Source organism: Odocoileus virginianus, chromosome 18 (assembly GCF_023699985.2).
Source record: "Odocoileus virginianus isolate 20LAN1187 ecotype Illinois chromosome 18, Ovbor_1.2, whole genome shotgun sequence".
Lineage (NCBI taxonomy): Eukaryota > Metazoa > Chordata > Mammalia > Artiodactyla > Cervidae > Odocoileus > Odocoileus virginianus.
The window spans coordinates 44,496,376-44,516,103 of record NC_069691.1 but is presented as its reverse complement, the minus strand read 5'-3'; the positions used below and the strand labels follow the sequence as shown (position 1 = coordinate 44,516,103).

The 19,728-nt window shown below is 52.8% G+C and overlaps 1 protein-coding gene across 1 annotated transcript in view; it reads left to right on the top strand.

Moving 5' to 3' along the window:
* The first annotated feature begins 453 nt into the window (after positions 1 to 453).
* Positions 454 to 19,728, top strand: part of SCARA5 (scavenger receptor class A member 5) — a 130,134-nt gene continuing 110,859 nt past the window's right edge. The window contains exons 1-2 of the mRNA XM_020877900.2: positions 454 to 802; positions 4,788 to 4,908. Coding sequence (XP_020733559.2) covers positions 4,794 to 4,908 — 115 coding nt within the window. The 5' untranslated portion in view covers positions 454 to 802; positions 4,788 to 4,793. The remainder of the gene's footprint in view (positions 803 to 4,787; positions 4,909 to 19,728) is intronic.

Sequence of the window (19,728 nt, the reverse complement as noted above, 5' to 3'; positions counted from 1 at the left end):
GCTTCCTTGATGAACCGCATTGAACTTGACTTTGGGAAGTTCCTTCAGCACCCTCAGAGTCCTCTTCTGAATCTCCCTGGTGTGGGCAGCCTGTGTCCTTTAAGGGTAGATATGACTCCAAGAAAACACGGAAAGTGGTCATTCTACCCCAAATTTGGTGAATGAACTGAGCAATGCCAATCTCGTCCTATAAATAAATTTACAAGGCTGGGTTCCTTGGGCAGCTCCTAAGCCAGGTTTAGCTGCCATTCCGCTAGAAGCTTTCCAAAAAGTATCTCGAGCAGAGCCTTTAGAACAGGAGGGTGGAGTCCCAAGACCAAGGCTCCTCTGGACGCAGCAGGCATTCCTGTGTGAAGCTGTAATGCTGATATTGGCCACTAGAGGGAGGATGCGTTCTAGGCCCCAGGGGAGCCTCGCAATTGCTCCAAGAACTTTATAAAGCCTGGCGGCCAGTGCAGCTGCAGTTCACGGCTCAGTCAGTACCTAGCGGAGCCGCTGGTGCCTCCACAGAACATCTCGCGCGCTGCCCGAGGCTGAACGAGGCCAGACACCAAGGGACTCCCACTTGGGCACGAGGTTGAGTCTTGCCTCCTGATCTGAACCTCCTGGAGAAGTGACCCCCGAGACCCTGGGCACCGCGCAGTCTCTTTCTATGACTCCGTCTGGATTCGGCTGGCAGTGGGGACGAGCTCTGAGGGGCTGCCTGGGTCTCGGGGTGGGGGCAGTGGCCAGCTCTCCAGCCAGCATGGCAAATGCCAGGAACTGAGGGGACAGGTTCTGCAGCTTCACTGGGGGCACTCAGGTGAGTCTGGGCACTGACTGTCCTGGCACCTGGGCATGGCTTCCTAAAGGCAGCCGGGGGACACAGGGCATGGGCTTGGGCATCGCGTGGAGGTGCAGGTCCTGGGAGATCTGCCAGGTTTTCATCCATCTGCCTGGGCTGGTGAGTGTGGGTATTTGGGAGCCAGAGGAAGTGATCGCCTTAGTGGCAACTCTGCCTGGCTTGTGTCAGAGCTCCAGAGCCTCTTCAGGGAGCAGATGGTACAGGTGCCAGTCTCTCCACGTGTGTGGTGAATGTGTGTGCATGCGTGTGCCTGTGGGTGTGCCCAGCGCTGGAACATAGGAAGGCAGAGCTTATTTATAAACCATCTGCACCTCTCTAGTTCTGAGTGATGCTTCAGATGAACTGAGCACAGTTAGAGGAGGAAAGGGCTTAAAACCTCCTTAGCGATTCTCTCTCCAGAGAAGACCTTGTTCACGGTGACCCCTATCTGATTTTGAGGAGTTATGAGCCCTATAGAGTTAAATGCTGGAACCCAGCAAGGCTGGGGCCACCCCTCTGCAGGAAGAATTGATTGAGCCCTGCTGCTGCCTGGAGGGGGGCTTTGAGAATCAAGGTGCGGCTCCCAGGTCTGGTCTGCATTCGTGATTGCTTTTGCAAAGGGGTCCACATGACATTGTTTCTGGGACTAGCTAGGAGGTCGAGGGGACCCAGAGACCCCTGCACCAGGCTGCTTGGCAGGATCAGAAGATGCCGGGGGACTGTGGGTGGTCACCCGGCTCCACCACTGTCTCCCCACCTGCCCCATCCATACAGCCCTCACACATGCCCTGTTCCACAGGAGACTCACAGAGCCCGTGTGGCTGGGAGGTGCGTCCTCCCCATTGCAAAGGCTGAGGCTGGATGTGTTAGCTGACGGATCAAGCTCTCCGGGGATAAGATGTGGCACCAGCTTGGGACCCCCTGTCCTCTGAGCCCCCACTCCCCACAGGTCACTTTGGTGTCTACACCCTGCCCAGGTTTCCATGGCACTGGCCCCCTCCCTTCCAGCTCTCTTGGTTCCAGGGCCCCCACCTGGCCCTCTTCCCTGCATCACTTTGGGACCAACAGGCGGCCACCGAAAGGGACCGACACATGCATCCTGGCCGGAGAAGCCTCGTGTGGGGCCAGTGCCCTGGGTGGGGTTAAATGCTGGAACTCGTCCTCTCTGACATTCTTCGGGATGCCACTTGCCCCTTCCCAGTGCCCCTGGGAGGCGGGGAGCTCCTGATGGCGTACGGTCTGTATGGTGTGGGACGCACATACACACATGCTCCAGGGGTGGGGGGTGGAGGCTGGAGGCACTGCTCTATCATCACCACACTTGGCAGTCAGTTGCTCAGACTTGGCCCAAAGGCTCTGCAACCAATGATGGGAAGGTCTAAATTCCTGCCCCCCATTCCTCAAGAAAGAAAAACAGTCCCAAATAAAACCTGGGGCAGACAGAGAGCTCTTAGGTTTCATTCCCCAGTAACAAACATTAGCAGAGTCGGCTGAGCGCTTCCCATCTCAGCGCGCTCACATCTGGCCCCTCTTCTTCTCCCCCACCCCCAGGCTCCAGCTCCACCAGCTGAGGGGTGGGGAGGGGGCCGGGAGGGGCCGCCCCGACAGACACATTCCAGATAAGGAGCCCCGCCTCCCAGCTCTGGTCCAGGAGCTGATGGGCAGAGAGAGAAGGTGGAAAGGCAGATGGGGAAAGTGGAGCAGCCCCAGCTCTGCACCTCCGCCCTGGCACTTCGTGCCCCCACAGGCTCTGGCAGCAGCTGCTGTTGCCTTTGGCAGAGAGAGGGTTCCCCCTCTCAGAGGAGACACTGGCCTCCTGCTTCGCCGCTCCCCAGGACTGAGGCCAGAGGGTGGGGTGCCGCACAGAGCGCTCGTGAAATGAGGGTGTGTCCTCTATAGCTTAGCAGCGGAGCCGCCTGGGGCCCCACCTCCAGGCCCTCCCTGGGTGGAGGACTTGGACAGAGGGCCAGCATCGGAGACTCGAAAACTGGACAGAACTGCAGCCCGGCAGAAGCTGGGTTCAGGGCTCCAGGATCCCCAGGGGGCAGGGAGGAGAGATGCTGGCAGGGCTGTGGGCTCCTCTCCACCCCTTCCTCCCAGAGGCTGCGGGGAAGGCCCACAGGGTCTAGGAACACCCTGAGTGGGCATGTGCATATATGCGTATGTGTGTACATGTGTGCAAGGCCTGTGGCTTCTCATCACTGGAGGTCAAAAGCAGACACCCCATCCGTCCCTCCAGGGCCAGTGGAAAGACAGGTGGATGGCCCCTGTAGGCTCTGGCCTCCTCTAAGCCCTGAGGTCATAGGTCCCTGGAAAGAAAGGTCAGGTCATGAAAATAGGGGATTTGTGTTTGCTGTGTCCAGCAGAGGGATCCAGCCAGCCTCTTCCTTCACTGTCCCCACTTACTGGAATGGGGTGTTGCCTCTTCCCTTCAGTCGGCGGCTGGTGTCCCCTTCTGGCCACGTGCCAGGCCCTACTCCCTCTCCCAGCCGGCTCTCTGGTCCTCAGGGTCGAGCTGGCTCCATGCTGGGCCTAGGACCCGCTTATCCTCCCAGGGCATTTATCTTCCAAAGAATCCACTCTTTAAAAGTGGATTTTTTTGGTTCATTATCCATACAGCTATGGGCTTTCCTGGTGGCTCAGTGGTAAAGAATCTACCTGCAATGCAGGAGGCCTGGGTTTGATCCCTGGGTTGGGAAGATCCCCTGGTAGAGGGAATGGCTACCTGCTCCAGTATTCTTGCCTGGAGAATTCCATGGACAGATGAACCTAGTGGGCTACAGGCCATGGGGTTGCAAACAGTTGGACACAACTTAGTTACTAAACAACAACAATCTACATAGAGAGTATCAGAACCAAAAGTCAACATAAACTAATGACTGGAAGTGAGCTAAAAGCAGAGAGTCATTTATGAAACCACTGAGCGTCTATGTGGGAAAAGAATATCCAGTATTTTATGTAAATAAACACTTTGTGATCCAACCCCACAAATGAATTCTTGTGATTATACAAAGAACGCAAACATATCGTAGAAAACCCCAAAAATAGAGAAAACAAAACGAAGCGCAAATCCCCACAAGCCCCACCAGATTCCTGGAACACGTCTCACCCGGAGGAACCCAGAACATCTCCACATATAATCTCCCGCCGTGTACTCTGGAATGTGTAGATATTGCAAAATGGGATCGCGTGGTGCACGCTTGTGTAAACGGGGCTGGGTCATTTCAAATAGCGTGGCACCTCCCCGTGTCGAGGGGGCATTCCTGGAATTCCACGGGGTCCACTCAAAGCCCCAGCCACCCAGGAGACCATCCAGACACCAGGGCCCTCTCCTGGTCTAGGGCTGCCCAGGCCTTAGTGTCTAGGGAACCCCACCAAGGCCTCCTGCTCCCCTGACTCCCATGGGGGTCAGTCCTGGCTGTGGCCCCCTGAACCCAGCTTATCTGACCATGCCAGCCCAGCCAAGTTTGGGAACAGTTCTGGTTTCAGTTCTGGTCTGGTGGTCTCTGTACTGTTTCATAGCCTAGTTTCCCCCATTTCCAACACAGAGCAGAAACCCCAGTCTCCCTGCCGTGCCCAGGACTCCAGAAGCTTGGAGAGTCTTCTGTGTGGCTCAGGAGGTTTGGCCCGTCCCAGCCCCCCCTGGCATGGCCTTCGGTGCCCTCCCCGCCAGCTCAGGGCTCCAGCCCCACCCAGAGCCATGAGAGGGAGAGGACAGAGCCCATGGTCAGAAAGGTGCCCAGGACTGTGACCTCTCCAAGCCAAGGAAGTTGAGGAGGAGATTCGGATCCCGGTGGCTGACGCCTGCTGATGGGGGAGGGTCCCTGTGTTCAGGCTCGGGGTCATCACGAGGTGGTCATGCTCGGGGGCATCCAGGTGACACCTTGCTCTACAGATTCATTTCCATCTCCAACTACAGCTTATTCTCTCTCCCCTGTATCTGCCCTCTTCTCTCCTGCTGCAGGACACGATGGAGAACAAAGCCATGTACCTGCACGCCACCGTGAGCGACCGCGACTCCAGCTCCATCTTTGAGGAGCCCTTTGATGGCAGGAGCCTGTCCAAGCTGAACCTGTGTGAGGATGGTGAGTGCTGCGGGCTGGGTCCTGGCTTCGAGGTCAGCTCTGCCCTCCCCCACCCTGCCACCCCACCCCCCATCGCCGCCTAATACCGCATAGGTTGAACTTCCTGCTCAGAAAGGTCTTTCCTCATTCATGCATCTCAACACACCTATGTGACCCAAAACGAGACCCACTTCACAATGACCTAGCGCACACCACACTGAGAAAAGCGTCAGGCATCACACAGCTCGGGCTTCCCCGGTGGCCCAGCGGTAAAGAAGCCACCTGCCAGTGTAGGAGACCCGAGTTTGATCCCTGGGTCAGGAAGATCCCTGGAGAAGGGACTGGCAACTCACTCCAGTATTCTTGCCTGGAGAGTCCCCATGGCCAGAGGAGCCTGGTGGGCTACAGTCCACAGGGTCACAAAGAGTCTGACGTGACTGAGCAACTAAACAATAACAATTACACAGCCCATCAGTCACAGAGCAGCCCCGGCACTGGCTCTCCTCACTCTGAGCGCAGTCCTTTTGCCTGCCATCCTCTCTTCTTCAGTGAGGCTGGGGTCACGCAAAAGGCAACTGAACCAAGAAGCCCAGACCCCTTCAGGTGACAGATCTTCAATCTGCTTCCCAAAGCTTTTGCAAGGAGGGATGCACCTCTCCAGGGTGCTCATCCTCCCCCGAGACGAAGGCCCCAGGTCATGGAGCAGAAAGGGACCCCTTCTCACTGCACTGCACTGCATCTTTGGGGGATAAAACCCTGGAGCAAATGGATGCAGTTTCCTTCCGAGGAGCTCAGAGCATCTTGCGAACAGCTGGCTCCTATGCATCCAATAGAGCTCCACACTTAGTAGGTGCTTAATAAATGCTTATTGCCTGAATGAACATACTCCTCTTTGCAGTTAGTATAGGAGAGCTTCATCCCCACTTCAAAGATGAACTGAAGGAAACTCACGTGAGAGTTTTGTGAAGATTTGTGACCAGTGAGATGGAGATTGGCTATCTTGTTTCTCCAGGGAAACGGAACCAGTATGATGTCTACGCTTATGAAGAGACTGATTATGAGGAATTGACTCACCTGGCTATGCAGGATGGGAAGTCCCATGATCTTCCCTCTGTAGGCTGGAGACTCAGCAAAGCCAGTGGTGTAGATCAGTCTGAGCCAGAAGGCCTGAGAACCAGAGAAACCAATGGTATTAGTCACAGTCTGAGGGCCAGAGAGGATGAGATGCTATGTCCTAGCTCCAGCGAGCAGACAGGAAGTAAAAAAGCAAATGCTGCCATCTTTTGTTGTATTCAGACCCTCCCACCCACACTCCACCAATTCAAAAGCTAATCTCATCCAGAAACACCCTCAGAGGCACCCAGAATGTTTAATCTGGATACCCCACGGCCAACCAAGTTGACATACAATCAATCATTCCAGATGCCCTTATTCAAACTTTTTCTCAAGCACTGCGTTTCATTGTGCTCCACTCTGCCAGTTGCCTTTGTCTGGAAATTCCTCAAAATTAGAAATGACTCCTCATTCAGCCCCGTCTTTCCTCCCACCAGGTGCTGAGTGCAGGGAGGGAAGATGGGTGGCTCAGGCAGGGATTGGGGATTGTCTCAGCAGGGACAGGAAAGAGGCGATCTGGGCTTCTTTCCAGGTGGTGCTAGTGGTACAGAATCCATCTGCCAAGATCCCCTAGAGGAGGGCATGGCAACCCACTCCAGTATTCTTGCCTGGAGAATCCCAGGGACAGAGGAGCCTGGCGGGCTACAGTCCATGGGGTCTCAAAGAGTTGGGCACAACTGAAGTGACTTAGCTCGCACACACCTGCCCTAGTAAAAATCCCACCATCAGAACTGTTTCTCTGGATTCCAGTTAACAGACACATTTTGAGGACCCACAATGTGTCGAGCTATGGGTTAGATGCCAGAGATGCTCCAGAGAGAAATTAAACTATTCTTGCCTTCCAAGGGCTTCTGATCCCAGTGGAAGGGACTGGCATGGAGACAGTTACCCACCACGTAAAGGAGGTCAAAATATGTGATTATTAAAGTCAAGAAGGATGAACACTTTCTGGTAAAAGCCTTAAAGACCGAATACCATTTTGTAAGAGAAGAGGTAGATGGGAAAATATTAGCAGCTGAGCTGCACTGAGACAGGCCAGTGTTTCTGTCAAGTTAATGACACCCGGGAAGAGATGAAGGACCCCGGGGTGCTGACTCCCTAGTCAGTGCTCAGCTGTTCCCCATCATCACATCCACAAAGGCCAAGATGGCTTTCACATCCTTCAACTACCCTCTCTCCCCACCAGCCCATCAATAAACAGGCCTGGTATGGCAAGAAAGAACTGGGGTACAGCTCAGAGGGGTAATTGTAGGGTCATGAGGGCCAGTATTGGGTACCAGTGGGGAAAGTCATGGCAGGGAGACCCTGGGGTGGGAAGACGCCTGGGGAGCTGCTGTTGGGTCATCATATCTCCTTCTCTTGACCTCATCATACCCCTCCTTTTCTGCACCTGGGATTTTTAAAAGGCCCTTTGGGGCTTCCCTGATGCCTCAGACGGTAAAGAATCTACCTGCAGGGCGGGAGACCCAGGTTCAATCTTTGGGTTGGGAAGATCCCCTGGAGAAGGAAATGGCAATCTGCTCCAGTTGCCTGGAAAATTCCATGGACAGAGGAGCCCAGTGGGCTACAGTCTATGGGCTTGCAAAGAGTTGGACATGCCTGGGTGACTGAGCACACGGGTGAACAAAGACAGGGATCCCTGAAATCTAAAGGAGGCAGATCAATTCTAAACCTGATTTCCACATTGTCTGGGTCTCCTCCACGCTCATTCCTGGATGCCAGACATGGGGTGGGGGCGTGAGGACTCTGGAAAGACCGGAGTATTGAGATGAAACAGCCACCTAAAAGCTCCTGGGTTTCTTGGATTTCCCCCTTCCTTGTCGTTTCTAAGAGGAAAATGGTGAGCTCTGACTTGGGGAAATTCAAGCCAGATTTGGTCTGTTTCCCCAGCACTTGGCTTCTTTGACCCTCATCTCTGGAGAGGGAGGAAGGGGGTGGGGCTGGCAGGGGCAGAGAGAGGTGGACTGGAGAGCCGAGGTGGGGACCTGTCCACCCCCCAGGCTTTGAGTAAATGAAAGCAGAGTTGCTGGGGCTCCAAGTCCCTCCCAGTATTTTCCCCTTGAAGGCAGGGAGGTGGGAAGGGGAGGTGCCTCCCTTTGGCCCCCGGGATCTTAAGATCAGTGGAAGCAAAGCTGAAAAAAACTGCAGCCTAGATATTGAGGTATGCGTGTGTATTCAGTTGTTTCCAGCTCTTTGCGACCTCATGGACAGCGGAGCCTGGCGGGCTATAGTCCAGGCTCCCCTGTCCATGGGGATGCTCCAGGCAAGAATACTGGAGTGGGTTGTCATGCCCTCCTCCAGGGGATCTTCCCCACCCAGGGACTGAACCCACGTCTTCTGTGTAGGACTCAGGCTGTAAGGCAGGAGGGACTTTAAAGTGTTAGGGTGTACATGCCTAACTTTCATGCACTGGCATCCCCTCCCCCCTCTCCTCCTTTCCTTTCCTTTCCATCTGTCTTTTCCTCCTACCCTGCCTCCATCCCTTCCCTTCTGTTCACGGACCAGGGGAGGAGGAAGCTGAGGGGCCATTCAGGCTGCAGCTCCCCATCCCCGCCATGACAGCCCACCCTGCCCCTCTAGCGTGGTGCCTCCCACATCCTTTCAGGCTCTCTCCCTTGAGCCCTCAGCTCCATGGTGACACCTTTGGGACCTCTTCATCCTCTGCACCCCTTGGCCGGGCCCCCTCTTAGCACCCCACCAGTCTCCTCCCTGTGTCTGAGCCCCACTGTGGACAGGACGGCGCCCAGGGCAGGTGCCTCCTCACGTCTGGGTCTCCAGTGGAGAACCCCATGGGTTTCACCTGTGTGGTTGGAATTCATGGGCAGACTCATGGCAGAACGTGACCTCCAAAGTCTTCGCTCTGTGCCTGCCCCCTCCTCGCTTACCTCCGTGGTCCAGCCTTTCTCCTCCCGCCTGAAAGCCGAAGCCTCTCTTGTCTGGGGCCAGTAGGCGGAGGGCTGGGCGTGGGTGATGTTTGGCAGGACCTGGCTCCTCCACGGCCCTCTCCAAGGGCCAGCGAGAGGTGTTAGTGTCAGAAAAATATTGCAGTCATGTTCACCCCGCGGCCTCGGGTCCTCCACCACGCTCCGAGCATCATCCACCCGCTGCAAAAGGGCGGCCCGCGGAGGTAATGAGTTACACATGCGACGCCTGCAGCCAGGCCGCTTGCTGAGTGTAGGGTCCGAACTCCCTGTTCCCGCGTCCCTGCCCCATAAAATTAAATTATTCTCCTCGGGGAATCCCCACGTTTACTTTCTCAGCCATCAAACCTCCTCGGTTCATCCGGCGTAGCTGAGGGCTGGTGGGCAGCCGCCCAAAGGTGGGAGTGGATTTCCAGGGAGGCCCCCAGATATCTTGGTCCCGCCTCCTCCGCAGGTTGGAGAATCAGGCACCCAGGCCGGAGAGCAGAGATGTTAACCCGTGCGGTGCTGCGGGCGCGCGCGCTGACTCCGGCTGTGCTCACTGGGGCTGGTGGGCGGGTGCGATCCTGGGTGTCTCTGGCCCCATTCTTTCCACAAGAGGGAAGGACAGCCAGGGAAGGTGCCAAGAGCCGGGAGAGTGAACTTTGGCCAGCCTAGGATCTGTGCAGAGTGCCTTCCGTTGCCCCTCCACGCCCACCCCCTGCCACTCAGCGATCTTGCCTTGTGGAAGACAGCGTGGAAGACTGGAGGTCGGCGTGTGTATTTCTCAGATCCTGCCCTATGGGGTCACGTTGGGCTGCTGTGTCCTTCCGCCCGAGGCAACAGCTCCTTGTAACCGTGCTCTGCACGTGGCTTTCTGCTTCCAGGCTCCAGTAAGTGCTGCCCGGGTGGGCTCTGAGAACACCACTCTGGCCCTTCTGGGCGTCTCACACCCTTGGCTGCACCTTTGCACAGATTCCCTTTTTTAAATCCTGTGACATCCTCTGATTTGAACGGGCTGTCTGCCTCACTGGGGTCCTGACGCCCTCATCCTCGGTGGTCCCATCTGCAAAATGGGAATAGTGTTACTCAGCTCTTGGGACCTTGGAGGAATCAGGTGATATAACCTGAGTGAAGCACTTCGGACCTAGCACACCCTCAGTACACAGATACTTCACCTCCCTGCCCTTTGGGGAGCCCCCTGAACACCCTGGGGAAATGGAGAAGGAGAGGGGGAGACAGAGAGGTCAGGAGCAGCGGCTGTCACCCAGGGTCTCCCAGGAAGCACCCATGCCACTTCTCAGAGACCCCCGGCCCAAACAGTGTTTTAAGGTTGGTTCCTCCCTTTTCTTAAAGAAGGCAGCGTTTGGGTTTGTGGGCTTCCCCGTGAAGCCTCGATACTCAAGGAAATCAAGCAATTTCTTTTAGCCCTATTCTCCAAATAGTAGAATCTGTAAGGAATATTCTGGGTCCCAAGGGCATCTGGTTCTGTGGCAAGTCCGTGTCTGTCCACTCCCCACCTCTGTCAAAGTCACTGGGTCCCTGAGGTTGCCTACCGGAAGAGTTAGGGGTGTGTTTCATGGTCACTGGGTGGAAGCTGGCCTTGCTGGCCTTGCTCGCCCTGGGCACCTGCTGGCATCTCTAGCATCCATAGTAGTCTGCCTCACCCATTACGAGGATGGCCCTGCAGAGTGGCAAGAAGCACTGACCTTGGAGTCCCACGGACTGGGCTCCATGTCGAGCTCTGACACTTGCAGGCTGTGTGATCCTGATCGGGGGCTTCCCATGTATCTCAGGAGTAAAGAATTCGCCTGCTAAGGTGGGAGACATAGGAGATGTGGGTTCGATCCCTAGGACGGGAAGATCCCCTGGAGGAAGGCATGGCAACTCACTGCAGTATTCTTGCCTGGAGAATTCCATGGACAGAGGAGCCTGGTGGGCTACAGTCCTTGGGGTTGCAAAGAGTTGGACATGACTGAGCACGCAGCATGCAACCCTGTTTGAGTTCTTAGCTCCGTCTCCTCTGTAAAATGGAATCATAATGTCTCAAGACTCAGGGTTCTTGCCAAGCAACAGGAGTTATTCCATATTTAGTCCTTGCAGAGCCTGGTGTATGCTAACCACTAGATATTAGGGTGAGCGTTGTCGCAGCCTTTCTGGCTGCCTGGGTCCACCCTGGGGCCCACAAGGTGCTCCAGTTCCGCCTCATGCTGTTTTCAGTCTTCAGGACAGGGAGCTTCCTCCCTTCCTCGTCCGAGGTTTATCTGGGGTTGTTGATTCCTGATGTCAGATAACAAGCAGTGTGATGGATGCCTCCTGGCTTTTCTCCATGTCTTTCCCGGGGCCATGGACCTGGCCTCCCTGGCCCCTGTGGACCTGTCCATCCACAGTCATGCGGGACCGTACGTACTAAGTTCCCTCTGGCTGGCACTGCGTGCCTTGGATTCACCCAAATGTCCCAGTACCCAGCGCTGTGTCTTGCCCATAGAAGGCATCTTTACCTGCTGAATGACCAACCACATCCTTGTTCACCAAGAACAAAAGTACCAGGATAAAGGAGTGCTGAGAGAGTTGAGTTTAAGACATAAGGAACTGGGACTTAAATCGTCCAAAGAGGACAGGGTTTTCAAGTGCTGCTGATGCAAACAGAAATGAAAGATCTTGGGTCCTGCCTTCAAGGAGCTCAAAGTCCCTGGAAGAATTCACCTGCCAAGATGGGAGATGCACTGACGTGCTGAGAGACCCTGCCTTACAGTGTGATTCATTCTCTAATGGAAGTGCAGTTACGGGGAGAATTTCAGTCTACCTGGGGGAGAGAGGAAGTTCTCCTGTAACATAGGAGTGTGGAGGCGTGGATAGGAGTAGTGGTGGAAAGGCAGTGGGGTTCACGGTTAGTAGGTCCTGGTGAGATCAGGGAAGCCTGACGGGATGAAGACGGGAGGGGCAACTCTCACCTGGGATGTGTGAAGTCAGGATTAAGAAAGGGCCTCGCTTATTGGTAGAGCCAATCAGAGTGTAATGTGAGCCACGTGAGCAATTCTAAATTTTCTAGTAGCCACATAAAAATATACATCTGAAAAAACTTTAAATATGGGGACGTATTTGATTTAATCTAATATATTTAAAATGGTTGGGCTTCCCAGGTGGTGCTAGTGGTAAAGAATCCGCCTGCCAGTGCAGGACATGTAAGAGACATGGGTTCAATCCCTGGGTCAAGAAGATCCTCCAGAGAAGGGCATGACAGCCCACTCCAGTATTCTTGCCTGGAGAACTCCATGGGCAGAGGAGACTGGTGGGTTAGGTCCATAGGATTGCAAAGAGTCAGACATGACTGAAGCAACTTAGCACACAGCACACATTCAAAATACTATCAATTTGATATGTAATCACTGTAAAAGTGATGGAGATATTTATATATTCTTATTCAGGCTGAGCCTTCAAAATCCGGTGTACATTTTTGCATTCCAAACCTGGCTTATCTTTGGCCACATTTCAAGTGGGTTAGAAGATGTGACATCAGAAGGGAAAGTCAGAAGTGGAGATTGGGCGACAGCAACAGTGCTTGCAGAGAGGGGTAGGGAAGCAGATGTCCCTTAGCAATGAGGAGAAGTGTACAGTCGTGTGATGTGGGAGCTGGGGCTTTTAGGAAGAGGAGAGAGAAGGTTCTGGAAGTAACAATGAGGAGCAAAGAAAAACACTCCCTGCACCTTTAGGTCGGTTGCATAAGGATAGGAAAAAAAATCTACACTTAAGGGAAGCAGGTTTCAGTTAAAACAAGAAAGAAAAAGAAATCTTCCAAGCAGAGGTTGGGGGAATCAGGAATTTTTTGGATGACTGGCTAGGAGGTCCAGGGCCACAGTGGGAAGTTTTCAGCAGACGGGGAGGGAGATGTTAAGGAGGATAAACAGGGCTGCCTGGGGATTACAGTGGGTGATGGGGAGCCCTGGGGCTTTATGGAGCTGATGGAAGCCAGGATTGAGGCTGGGATGCTGGTCTCAGGGCAGAACTTCTGGCAAAGCTGAATGTTGGTGCTGGGGGTCTTGGCAGGAATGCTCAGAGTCCTAGAACTCCAGCACCCTCTCCCTGGTGTGTGGGCCAGGGGAAGGGGGGTCTTGTCCTGGAGCCCTGGAGATCATTTTGGCTCTTGTGGAGTGAGGGAGATCGGGGGAGGTGATGGGAGGATGTCAGGGGTCCAGTAGAAGTGATGATACAGTGTGATGTATACAAGCGATCTCAGTACATGGCTCCCCTTGACGGAGTTCATGGCTGGGGCTTCAATACATTGTCTCCATTAAACCTCAGGATGAATTAATATTCCCAGTTTGTCAATAAAAAAATGAAGTCTTAGATGAAGTTAATTGCCCAAAGTCACCCAGCTAGTCAGAAGCAGAGCCTGGATTCCAGTCCACAGCTGTCTGATCCTTAAAGTCCTGCCCCTCAGCACAGCTCACCTGGTTCACTGCAGTTCCAGGACTCAGAGACCCTGTGCATTCAAGAACCAGGCTGCTCATGGTGAAGGGCTCTGAGCAGATTCTTCGGAGTTTCAGGGGTGGAGTTGTGCTGGGTTATGACATAGCTAGGGCAGGGCCGTGGGAATAAATGGCTGTGATGCCGGAGACAGATGGAATGAATTATTCTAAAAGGTGCCGCTGGCAGGAAATCGATATAAACCCAAATAGGTTTGGACAAGAGCATAAGGACAGGGTCTTAAGTGGCTTTGGCAGGAAGCCTGGGACAGTAACCTCTATGGACATTAGGTCAGAAAGATGCCCCTCCCTCCCCAGCATCCCTCCCTCCCCCTTCACTCCACCATCTCCTGGGGCTTCTGGAGTCCAACCTGCCCATGCAGAGTTCAGCAGGAGGATTGGGAAGACATAAATAGAGCCATGAAGCGGGGGCCCAAAGAGGTAGGGTTGGCGGGGATCCTGCCCTGCAGACACATGTGCTGGCTAACCTAAGATCCAGCCACAGAGCTGGTGGGGACCTGTGATGGTCCCAGCCTTCTGCATGGTGTCCTGAAGGCCCCCTGCTCCCTAAGCCTTCCCACTCCCAGTTATCTGGCTTGAGATGGAGTTCAAGTCAGGATAACCAAGATGTTCACAGCGGGCAGAAGAAGCCCTGTCTTCAGGAAATCTTGTTAAAAGAGTCTGTCACACAGAGTGAAATAAGTCAGAAAGACAAATATCATATATTAACCCATGTATGTAAAATCTAGAAAAATGGTAAAGTTGAATTTATTTGCAGGGCAGGAATAGAGACACAGACATAGAGAATGGACTTGTGGACACAACAGGGGAAGGAGAGGGTGGGAGAAATTGAGAAAGTAGCATTGACGTTCATATATACACTTGGAATTCTCCTGGCAGGCATACTGGAGTGGGTTGCCATTCCCTTCTCCGGGGGATCTTCCTGACCCAGGGATCAAACCTAGGTCTCTCATACTGCAGGCAAATTTTTTACTCTCTGAGCCACCAGGGAAGCTCCTAATATATATGCTGCTGCTGCTAAGTCGCTTCAGTTGTGTCAGATAGCAAGTGGGAACCTGCCGTATAGCGCAGGGAGCTCCGCTGGATGCTCTATGATGTCCTAGAGCAGTGGGATAGGGGTGGGAGGGAGCGGATGTGTGCATATATACGTAGAACTGATTCACTTCGTCTTACGGCAGAAACAAACCCAACAGTGTAAGCAATTGTATTCCAACTAAAAATAGAGAGAGCGCAGGCAGCTGCGGGGACAGGGCGGGCTCTAATCTCTGAGATGCAACAGTAAGTGGTGGCATGAAGCAAGATCTTCATTCTCTGCTTGGGAATTGAACCTGGGTAGCCTGGATGGAAACCAGGAATTCTAGCCATCAGATTAGCAAGGACTAGAGGCAAGAAGCTGTTTTTCCCTGGCTCTTTGCCAGTCTCAGACAGTAAAGCGTCTGACTACACTGTGGGAGACACGGGTTCGATCCCAGAGGGGGGAAGATCCTCTGGAGAAAGAAATGGCAACCCACTCCAGTACTCTTGCCTGGAAAATCCCATGGACGGAGGAGCCTGGTAGGCTGCAGTCCATGGGGTTGCAAAGAGTTGGACATGACTGAGTAACTTCACTTCACTTGCCACCAGTGAAAAATGCATTTATCATGGAGGCAGAAACTGTAACCTGCCTGCCTGCTAAGTTGCTTCAGTAGTGTCTGACTCTTTACGACCCTGTGAACTCTGGCCTACCAGGCTCCTCTGTCCATGGGATTCTCCAGGTAAGAATACTGGAGTGGGTTGCCAGCCTCCTCCAGGGGATCTTCCCGACTCAGGGATCGAACCCACCTCTCTTACATCGCCTGCATTGGCAGGCAGGTTCTTTACCACTGGCGCCACCTGAGAAGCTCTAGAAACTGTAAATGCAGGTATGAAATTTATTATTAGAGACATAGCACAACAGCAAGCGGGAGAGAACATAGGGAAATGGCTTGTGTAGCTAAGAGACAGAAGCAAGGCAGAGATGCACACCCAGAGAGAAAGGGTGTGGGCACCCCCCTTGTGAGAAGGAGTGCAGTAAAGAGGCAGTTAAGTCATTTATACAGGGCAGTTCTTCTGGGTCTTTGTCTTCCCTCAGGCCGATTATCTGGCTTCTTTTTCCACACCTGACCTACCCTGGGACACTCCTTGGGTGCACACATACCCCACAGGCAAGATGCATCTCGAAGTGAAGGCTTCTAAGAGGAGCAAGACTCATTATAGCCTGGTGTTATCCCCTGACTTTTGACCCACAAGGAGCCTTTCTGCACATGTATAATGTTTCCCTTCAACGGTAAAAGCATCTGCCTACAATGCGGGAGACCCGGGTTCGATCCCTGGGTTGGAAAGATCCCCTGGAGAAGGAAATGGCAACCCACTCCAGTATTCTTGCCTGGAAAATCCCATGGACCAAGGAGCCTGGTGGGCTAAAGTCCATGGGGTCGCAAAGAGTCGGACACGACTAAGCAACTTCACATCATTTCACTTCACTTCACTTTTCCCAAAAGAGGAGGGAGCAAAGATCCTTTAATCCTTCACTCAATCAGGGTTTTGCCCCTCTTTGTCCCTGCCATGACTATTCCCTTGACTCTTGCCATAACTATCACCTTAAGGTGTTTACAAGAGACAAAGCCTGGCAATTTACCCTGTTTCTGTTGTTACCTGCATTCGGAGGGCAAACAGGAGGCTGATTGTAAATGCCTTAACTGGAGCCCACCTATCTCAAGAAATGCTGACAGTTGTAAGTATCCAGCCTGAAGATCACTTCTTCCTTCCCCAATGAAAGGCAAACAGGAGGTCAGTTGGAAACGTCTAACCTGGAGCCCATCTATTTCCTACATCGGCTCTGGTCTCCTCTCCTGGCACTCAGCGCGGGTTAGTTTCTGTCATCCATGGTCACCTTGGGGAGCTCAGGGAATCCAACTAGTGGAGGAGGGAGTTGGAAGATAGATAGTGCCAGGGACAGGGGGCAGAAGCAGCAGTCAGGTCGTGAGGTGCAGACTGAAGAGGATGCTGAGCGTAAGGGGAGACCGGGCAAGCTTCCTGTCTGCAGCTTGCAGGAACCCTTTGGTTTCCGCTTGCCCTGCTCTCCCTGTATGTTGATACATTCAGCACTATTCACTTTTTTTATTTTTCAAACTTTTTATTTTGCACTGGGGTATAGCGGGTGGCTCAGTGGAGGAGGCAATGGCAACCCACTTCAGTACTCTTGCCTGGAAAATCCCATGGATGGAGGAGCCTGGTAGGCTATAGTCCACGGGGTCTCGAAGAGTTGGACTGAGCGACTTCACTTTCACTTTTCACTTTCATGCATTGAAGAAGGTAATGGCAACCCACTCCAGTATTCTTGCCTGGAGAATCCCAGGGACAGAGGAGCTTGGTGGGCTGCTGTCTATTGGGTTGCACAGAGTTGGACACGACTGAAGTGACTTAGCAGCAGCAGCATCAGTGATGAAGCATCTGCCTCACAATGCAGAAGACACAGATTTGATCCCTGGGTCTGGAAGATCCCTTGGAGGAGGACACGGCAACCCACTCCAGTATTCTTGCCTGGAAAATTCCATGGACAGAGGAGCCTGGTGGGCTACAGACCATGGGATTGCAGAGTTGGACACAACTGAATGATTGAACATGAAATAGTTAACAAACAATGTTGTGACAGTTTCAAGTGAACAAGGAAGAACATATCCACTCTTGCTTAAACTGCCCTCCCATCCAGGCTGCCACGTCATATAGCGGAGTTCCCTGGAGCACTATTCACTGTTAATAGCATCTCTGAAAATGATCTTATAGTTTGTCTACAAGTAACAGTGAGCTTGATCTTGTCCCTTTGCCAGGCAAGTTCTATCTTGGCATCTTAGTTCTCTGGCCCTTTTCTGACCTCAGTGTACTCTGCCAAATGTACGAATTCACTCCTTCCTTCTGGAGCTGGAAAGATGAAGTCCTTCCTGATGTCCAAACCTGGATGAAAGATGATGTCCCAACCCTAAGGGCGGCTATTAAAATGTAAATGTGACATCTCAAGTATTCTAAGCATTTCCAGGGCATCCAAGGGGAGCTGCCTTTTGTGTGTAGGTTTATGGGGCTGGGGCGGGGCGGGGGGAGTCTCTGAAGGATGCTGACAGACTAAAGGTGAAAAGGACATTGCCACGCCAGGGGGTGGAAGAAAGAAAAAACCAGCCTTCCAGGAGCCTCAGTTTGTGGGGTATGTCCTTTCCCGGCCCTCTGTGAATGGCCCTCCTGCGAAAGGCATTTTGCTTTGTGATCAGGAATATAAAAACGGTTGTTCTAGTTAAGTTTTCAAAGCCCAAAGTTATTTCTAGATAGTTTAGACCCTAGGGGGCTTCCTTGGTGTTTCAGATGGTAAAGAATCTGCCAGCAATGCAGGAGGCCTAGGTTCAATCCCAGGGCTGGGAAGATTCCCTGGAGAAGGAAATGGCTACCCACTCCAGTATCCTTGCCTGGAGAATTCCATGGACAGAGGAGCCTGGCGGGCTACAGTCCATGGGGTCGCGGAAGAGTTGGACACAACTGAGCGACTGAACAACAACAGTTAAAAATGCAGTGAAAAATAAAAGAAACAGCACAATACCTGGATACAAAGATGAATTGTGTGCAGAGAGGAAGTTGTGTCTTATCCCAAGGCCCCAAGATGTCAAAGTATCAAATACAGAAACTAGAATACACATTTTTATTTTATTTTTTTAAATTTGGCTGTGTTGGGTCTTAGTTGTGGCACTCAGGATTGCTTGCCCCTTGGCCTGTGAACTGGTAGATCCCTGACTAGGCATCAAACCCACATCCCTGCATTGGAAAGTGAAGTCTTAAGCACCTGACCGACCACCAGGGAAATCCCTGAATACATGGTTATTGCAAAAGCCTAAACAATGGCTTGGAGGGCCCAGTGTCTTTGTGTTTAGTTTACTAGACCCTCTTATCTACACACCGCCAACAGATGTTGATTGAATATCTGCTACATGAGGGGACCTGGGGGGTCCAGAGATGAGTCATAGATCTTATAGACCCTGCCCGCTGGGAGCTGACTCAGGACAAATCTGTACTTCTGTTCATCGACTGATGAGTGCCATTCTGTTCCCATTATTAGCTATCTGATCATTGGCCATCTGCCAGTGAAGCTCTGTACATGACAACTGTTGGTTCCAGCCTTTACCAGGGGGCAAAGTTCGGTGGGTCTGAGGACCGTCACCTTTGCTCAGACCCACTGAACTTTCTTCAGGGGCCCAGCCTCAACTGCTGCCTGTGCAGAGGCCAGAGCGGGGGGGCTTCTGAGCTTGGAGGCCTCGGAGATGGTTCTAGTTCAATTCCATACAGGTGACAAGGGCTGTGGCCTTAGGCTTCCTGTCTTTAAAACCAGATCCCCAAGCACCCTAGATGCCCATCGACAGAGGGATGGATAAAGAAGCCATGGAACGTGTACACAATGGAATATTACTCAGCCATAAAAAGCAAAACATCTGAGTCAATTCTAGTGAAAGGGATGAACCCAGGGTCTGTTATACAGAGCGAAGTCAGAGAGAAAAACAAGCATTGTATGTCAAAGCATATGTGTGGGATGCAGAGAAATGGTACTGATGAGCCTATCTGCAGGGAAGGAATGGAAGCGCAGAGGTAGAGAACAGACTTGTGGACACAGTGGGGAAGGAGAGGGTGGGATGAACTGAAAGAGTAGCATTAAAATTGCCTGGAAAATCCCATGGACGGAGGAGCCTGGTAGGCTGCAGTCCATGGGGTCCCTAAGAGTCGGACACAACTGAGCGACCTCTTTCACTTTTCACTTTCATGCATTGGAGAAGGAAATGGCAACCCACTCCAGTGTTGTTGCCTGGAGAATCCCAGGGATGGGGGAGCCTGGTGGGCTGCCGTCTATGGGGTCGCACAGAGTCGGACATGACTGAAGCGACTTAGCAGCAGCAGCAGCATTAAAATAAATGCATTACCATATGTAAAACAGATAGCTAGTGGGAAGTTGCTGTATAACACAGGGAGCTCAACTCTGTGCTCTGTGATGACCTGGGGGTGGGAGGGAGGCTCCGGAGGGAGGGGACATATGCATAGATAGAGCTGAAGCTAACACAACATTGTAAAGAAGTTGTCCTCCAACTAAAAGGAAAACAGGACAACCCCTCCCCACCCCTGCCAGATACCTAAATGGCCCTTCCAACTCAATTGGTGGTTGGGGGAGTGAGACAGATGGGGGTGGGATATTAAAGGTATCCATTCCTGCCCCGAGGACTCACCGATTCAAAAGACCAAGGCAGACCAGGGCATGGGCTGGATGTTGCTCTAGCAGCTAGGAAAGAGTAATGATT